This window comes from Pteropus alecto, unplaced genomic scaffold, assembly GCF_000325575.1.
Source record: "Pteropus alecto unplaced genomic scaffold, ASM32557v1 scaffold91, whole genome shotgun sequence".
Taxonomy (NCBI): domain Eukaryota; kingdom Metazoa; phylum Chordata; class Mammalia; order Chiroptera; family Pteropodidae; genus Pteropus; species Pteropus alecto.
In genome coordinates this window covers 539,690-545,991 of record NW_006431910.1, presented here as the reverse complement: position 1 = coordinate 545,991, position 6,302 = coordinate 539,690, and the positions used below count along the sequence as shown (strand labels likewise).

General features: G+C 43.6%; 1 protein-coding gene across 1 annotated transcript; it reads left to right on the top strand.

Annotated features, from left to right (window-relative positions):
- The first annotated feature begins 2,158 nt into the window (after positions 1-2,158).
- TIMM10 (translocase of inner mitochondrial membrane 10) lies at positions 2,159-3,755 on the top strand. Its single transcript, XM_006905998.3, has 3 exons — positions 2,159-2,302; positions 2,746-2,858; positions 3,336-3,755. The coding sequence occupies exons 2-3, from the start codon at positions 2,788-2,790 to the stop codon at positions 3,535-3,537; spliced, it is 273 nt and encodes a 90-aa protein (XP_006906060.1). The 5' UTR covers positions 2,159-2,302; positions 2,746-2,787; the 3' UTR covers positions 3,538-3,755.
- The last annotated feature ends 2,547 nt before the right edge of the window (positions 3,756-6,302 follow it).

Here is a 6,302-nt window from a genome sequence, read left to right as displayed (position 1 = left end):
TTTGTAGACACACCTCCTTCCTTTCCCCCATCAGCTCTAACCCCGGGCAACCATTAATCTCTTCTCCATCTCTACAATTTTGTCATTTGGAGAATGTTATTTAAATGACATTATACGGTATTCAACTTTTCATTTCACTTAACAAAAACCCCATCTAGGAAACAGATTCTTTTTGTAAGAACCCATGTCTTTTTTTTTTTCATAAAATTTCTTCATATTCTACAATATGTTGACTATATTTTCAAAAGCCAAAACCAGGGCAACATATGTCCGCTAAAACATATGGACAATAGTATTCATAGCAGCATTATTAATAATACCCTCAAACTGGAAACAACCCCAAAGTCCGTCAATAGGAGAATGAATATACAATTAAATGCTAAACAGCAATAAAAAAGAATAAATAAAAAAGAATAAAAAAGAATAAATGCTAAACAGCAATAAAAAAGAATAAATTCTCCGTCAATAGGAGAACGAATATACAAATAAATGCTAAACAGCGATAAAAAAGAATAAATTAAATGCTAAACAGCAATAAAAAAGAAAAATACAAAACAATATACATAAAATCTTACAGACATTACACTGAGCTAAAGAAGCCAGGCACAAAACAGAAAATAATATATAATTCCATTTACAAGAACTTCATGAAGGCAAAACTGGTGGCGATAGAAGTCAAAATAGTGGTTAATTGTAAGAGAGGGGGTATTGAATGGGAAGGAACATGAAATAACTTTTCAGGGTTATATTCTGGAAGTACTTTGTATCTTGATCTGAATGGTGCTTATAGGAATGAATATGTATTTTAAAATTAAATGTAAGATTCATGTATTTTACAATTTACTGTATGAATATTATTTATACCTCAATTTTAAAGTATCAGGAAACAGGGATTAACAAAGATGAGTCCTTAGAGCAGTAATGAGGCCCAGTGTTGAACATCTTTCTTGGACAATTAGGAAAGCATATGTGACCGACCGTATAAAGTGTCCAGCCCACCTTCTTCAAAGGGCAGCATGTCTAACAGAAGTTGAATAAAGCATAAGTGTACATGTCTCCTCTTTCTACAAGCAGGAACCGTGCCTCTTTGCAACCCCAGAGAAAGTGCAGTGACCTGCATGCAGGCAGCTGTAGTCACACAAAGTTTCTTGGAGCACTGGTTCCCAAACTTGGTTGCAAAAAGGAAATTATGTACTATTTATGAAACTTTCTGTAAACCTATAATTATTTCAAAAAAAAGTTTTAAAGATCATTACCAAAAAAAGCACGTCATTAAAGCCCCTTAGTCCATGGGAGATGCTCAATAAAAAGAAATCATTGTTCTTACGTTTTTTAATTTTTAGACTTTTATTAGGCCAAATTTAAAACGCACGGCAAAGTGGCAAGCACAGTATTTTGAACTTCTATATACCCATCACCAGGATTTAACAATTAACATTTAGCCATATTATCTTCATCTGTTTTTATCTCTAAGTCTTTTTTCCAGTGTCATTTTCACTCTTAAATTTCTAAATGTCATCTAATGCACATTAATGTACATCTAATTCATCTGGGGAGTTAAAAAATTTACTGATGTCTATGGCCAAGCTACCCTGAACACGCTTGATCCCGTCTGATCTCCAGTTGGGCCTGGTTAGTACTTGGATGGGAGACCACCTAGGAGGACCAGGTGCTGTATGCATTAAAAAAAATAAAAATAAAAATAAAAACTTACTGATGCCTGAGTCTTACTCCCAGAGATTGATACGTTATGAGGTGAGGGACTGGGCATCGGGATTTTTAAAAGCGTCTCAGGTGACCTTAACGAGCACCACACACGGAGAACTACTGTTTGGGGACCTACTGTTTGGGGGCCTTCTTCTTGCTCCACGCCTGATTTGTAACCTGGCGTACCTCTCCGGGGGTGGGGACCAGGTTCTTTGAGCTCTGACGCCCTGCCCCTTCTACAGAACCAATACACTCAATCCTCTTGGGGACAGCCCCAGAGATTTGACAACCAGGCTGCAGGCGATCTGTACTCCACCCAAACCTCTATGATATTTGGGTGTCCTCTCTAGCATTTGCAAGTCGCCTCCACCTTCAGCTAGGGCCCGCAGCTCCTTCTCTATGGTAGCCGATTTCCCAGCGCCGCCTCGTTGGTACTTCGTTCCGGAAGCGAGTCTGTATCAGAGAGGAGGCGGGACTTCCCTCCCGGAAGTGACCCCACGTGCTTCCGCTTTGCCCTACCTGGGTCCTGCGTAAGTTTCTAGCGTTTGCCTGAAGTTGGGGACACCGGGGGCATTGTGACCGGCTTCGGGCCGTGGTGAGTGACCTCTAACATCAAGGTGACCCTGACGATGGCGCCGTCATTTCTGAGGTGCAGCCCCAGGTCCGGGGCCCGGGCGCATTAATTACGCGTATGATCGAACTCTCAGGGCCTCGGAGGTTCAGGCCCAAGGTTTAGCGTGTTTTCGTACCCGTCTTTCGATTTTCTCCTGGATAGAAGTGATCTAGAGGCAATGGGCATCGGGGTCCCAGGGCTAAATTTCCAGCCCCGCTGTCGACATGCTGTGTGACCTGGGGCTAGGCAGTGTTCTCCTTTGGGGCCTCAGTTTCCACATCTGTGAAATGGGGTGGTTGAATTCAGTGAGGTTAGTGGCCCCTGCCAGGCTGATGCCCTTTGCTGTCTCCTCATCCGCTAGCCCCTGGGTTGGGAAAGTGAACAGGAGGGGTGGGCGCTGACGGTGATGTGATGTCCGCTCCAAGGACCAGGAGGCCAGAAGGAGATATCCACCGTGCGGAGCTGAGATGGATCCGCTCAGGGCCCAGCAGCTGGCAGCGGAGTTGGAGGTAGAGATGATGGCTGATATGTACAATAGGTAAGAGCCGACTCTGCGCGACCTTGCCTTAGAAGCATGATCCTAGGTCATCCTTTCTATTCCGAGAATAGAGGTGGACTTCTGAAAAATGCTTTCCTCAATCTAGGGGAGGCTGAGGCCTGTGCCTATGTGGTCCTGAAACTCTCTGTGCCTTAATTTCCTTATCTGTCAAATGGAGATAATGACCATGCCTACGTCGTAGGATTATAAGAATTGCATAACAGATTCATGTCAAGCACTTAACGTGATGCCTAGAACATAGCCAGTACTCAGCTAATGGTTCCTGTTTAGTTAGTGTTAGACGTGGGTTTAGGCAAGGCTCCTCAAGGACCTTCCAAGATGGTTGAGGTGCAAACTGAGGATTCACGCTGCCCTCCTAGGAGGTGAGTCAGTATAGCAGGGCAGGGATGGTTGAGAGTTCCTGGTGTGCCTCGGGATGCTGCTGACCTAACCTTGCTTGCCCTTCCTTTCCCCCAGAATGACCAGTGCCTGCCACCGGAAGTGTGTGCCTCCCCACTACAAGGAAGCAGAACTGTCCAAGGGCGAGTCTGTGTGCCTGGATCGGTGTGTTTCCAAGTACCTGGACATCCATGAGCGGATGGGCAAAAAGTTGACAGAGTTGTCTATGCAGGATGAAGAGCTGATGAAGAGGGTGCAGCAGAGTTCTGGGCCCGTGTGAAGCCCCAGGCAGGTGCACCCGGCCCCTTCCCACTTGCTCCCATTGGGTGTCATCTGTGAGACTGCCAGGCCTAGGCTCTCTCTGGAGTCTCCAGGAGCCCAGACTATGGTAGTGCTATCTCCTGGTTGAAGAAGGGGTATTTGTCACACTGGAATGTGACTGCGTACATGTGCATGTGTGTGTGTATATATATATTAAAACAAGTTTGTCAACACCTATGTGAGAAGCAGTGTGCCTGGCACCTGGGAGTAAAGGCAGCAGACACAGCCTCCACCAGCAGAGGGAGTCTGATGTAGCATTTAAAGTATAGACTGGTACATGACTTTGGTTTTCACTCTAGGTCAGCCACTTGATGTATGACACTGAATGTGTCATTTCACTGTACTTTAGCTTCCTCATTGTAAAGTGGGGATAATCATAGCACTGTTGTGAAGATTAAATGAGTTGATATGTGTAAAGTATTTAGAATAATGACTAGAGTATAGGAAGTATTCAAGTATATTTAAATATACATATTACATTTAAACATAGTATATATTTAAATATACATGGCTAATATATATTATATACAGCTAATATATATTATATACTTAAAATACATAAAAAACTTATAAAATAAAATAATTTATAATTTATAAAATATATTGAATTTACATGTTAATGATTAATAAAAATTAATTATAAATTAACAAAATAAGTAATTAATGATATACATAAGTATATATTTAAATAACAAAATTAAGTGGAGGCAGGCATTTTCACAAATGACATAAAGGAATATTTAGAGGAGCGAGTGAAAAGCAGATGGGATTTAAGAAGGAAGCAGCCAACCTCTTGGTTCTAAATGGTGATAACGAACACGTGAAGGGACTCAACCTCATTCATGATGTGAGTGATCCAGGTAGGGTATTGAGTGATCACTGCCTCTCACCTGAATCGGACTGTGCTCCTCGCTCTTCATATGAATATCCATCCATTCTGGTCCAGCCAGCTGGGCCAAGGGTCCTATTAGGGACTGGAGGCTCAGAGGAGTGATTCTTGCCGGAAGTCACACGGGTCGAGTAGTAACATGGAGGCCGGGGCTGACTGCTGCGTTTGCTGTCTCACCATCACGCCGAATTCCTGCCCTGAGGAGTGCCCTTGGGGAGTTGTGCAGCCTTCAGGATGTGTGGGTCGCTCACTCCACATGGGATTTGGGTTGACAGCAATGCCACTGATAGCAGCGCCTCCGCAGTGGGCCTTCACAGTAGAGGGAAGTGTCTGGGATGTAACTTCACCAGGTCGGTGTGGAGTGAAGGAAACAATAGAGGCAGTGAGTTTCAGTCTTAAAGGTGCAGGTTCAAGCCAGACCGCTCGAGGTGAAGTTTTCTAGCAGTGTAATGTTGGGTGAGTCACCCTATCTGCAAAATGGCAATAAAGGTTATCTACCTCATTGAGTGTGAAACTAAATGTGTTAATAAACTAAAGCATTCGAGCGAATGCTAGCTCTCTCACATTAAGTAATAATGTTAGCTCTCTCTTTTTTTGGTTTAATTGCTACTTTGGTGTCAGGAGACAGTGGACAGACCTCTAGAAAGCTTCAAAACCATTGTCCATCTACTTTGGTGGACAGCGCAAACGCTCCTTTCTAAGTACTGAAGTGCAAGTTTGGGTCAACAGGTGGCGCTGTCTGCTCACGGAATCAGCACTGCTGTGGCCAATTCTGCAACTATGTTTGCCTGTTCTATGCGGGCTTTGTGCTAGGAAGAGGGGCGTGGTGAGGAAAAATGATATTGTACCTGTCCTCGGGTTTAGCAAGGAACATCAAGAATTTTCTGAGCACATAGGTGGAACATCTAGGAGGGGCGGTAGGAGTGGAAGAAGTTCCAGCTGGAGAGAATAGCACTTTCTGTGAAGTGGCAGGAAGTATGGAGCTTTTGGGAAAGCTTGGGTGTGCCTGGAGCGCTGAGTGTGGAGGGAGATAGCGGTGAGAGATGAGACTTCAGGGCTGGCCAGGCACAGCTCCAAAAGATCCTGGTGAGCTGCTAAAGAGTTAGGATTTTCTCTACTAAGGGGATCAGCAAGCTGTTGAGGGATGTAAACCCTGGCAGTGTGAATGACAGCTGTTATTTTAAGGCTCCCTCTAGCTGCCAGCCAAGTGGATAGTGGTAAATGATGGTTTAATAGATTAAAGGAGCCATGCCAGGGAGCCAGTGAAGAAAGAAGGGATGATGTAAGAACAGCTATTGAGTTGCTACGCTGTGCTAATAAGTGTATTTATTTCAGTTAATCCCTCCCTATAACAACTGAGGCAGGTATGATTATTCTCACTTTATAGATGAGGCTCTGAAAAATTAGTAACTTGCTAAAGGTCACACAGCCAGCAAATGATAGAGCCAGGATTCCAACCTACTCAAACACCAGTGCCAACTTTTAACCAGTTCCCTAGGATTGGGGGGAATGCTCCCTAATGAGATATAGGTCAGCAACCTCATGTTTCATTCAACGGTATTTACTGTTAGCCTGTTGTTACATGCAGAGAGCTGTAGAAAGTATCCAAAATGAATTCTCTAGTTCCCTGCCCTCAGTGAATTAAGTGTAAGGGGTGAGGGGTGGGTATAGCAGAGATGGAACAAACGTAAAAGGGTATTAGGATGGCTTAGGTCCTTTGTGCCATAGAGAAGAGTCAAAAACGAATCCTCAGATGCGTTTTTGCTAGTTCATCATGTTTTTAAAAATCACAATATGTCTCATAAAAATCTGGACGTTGGCTTCTTTTGAAAATT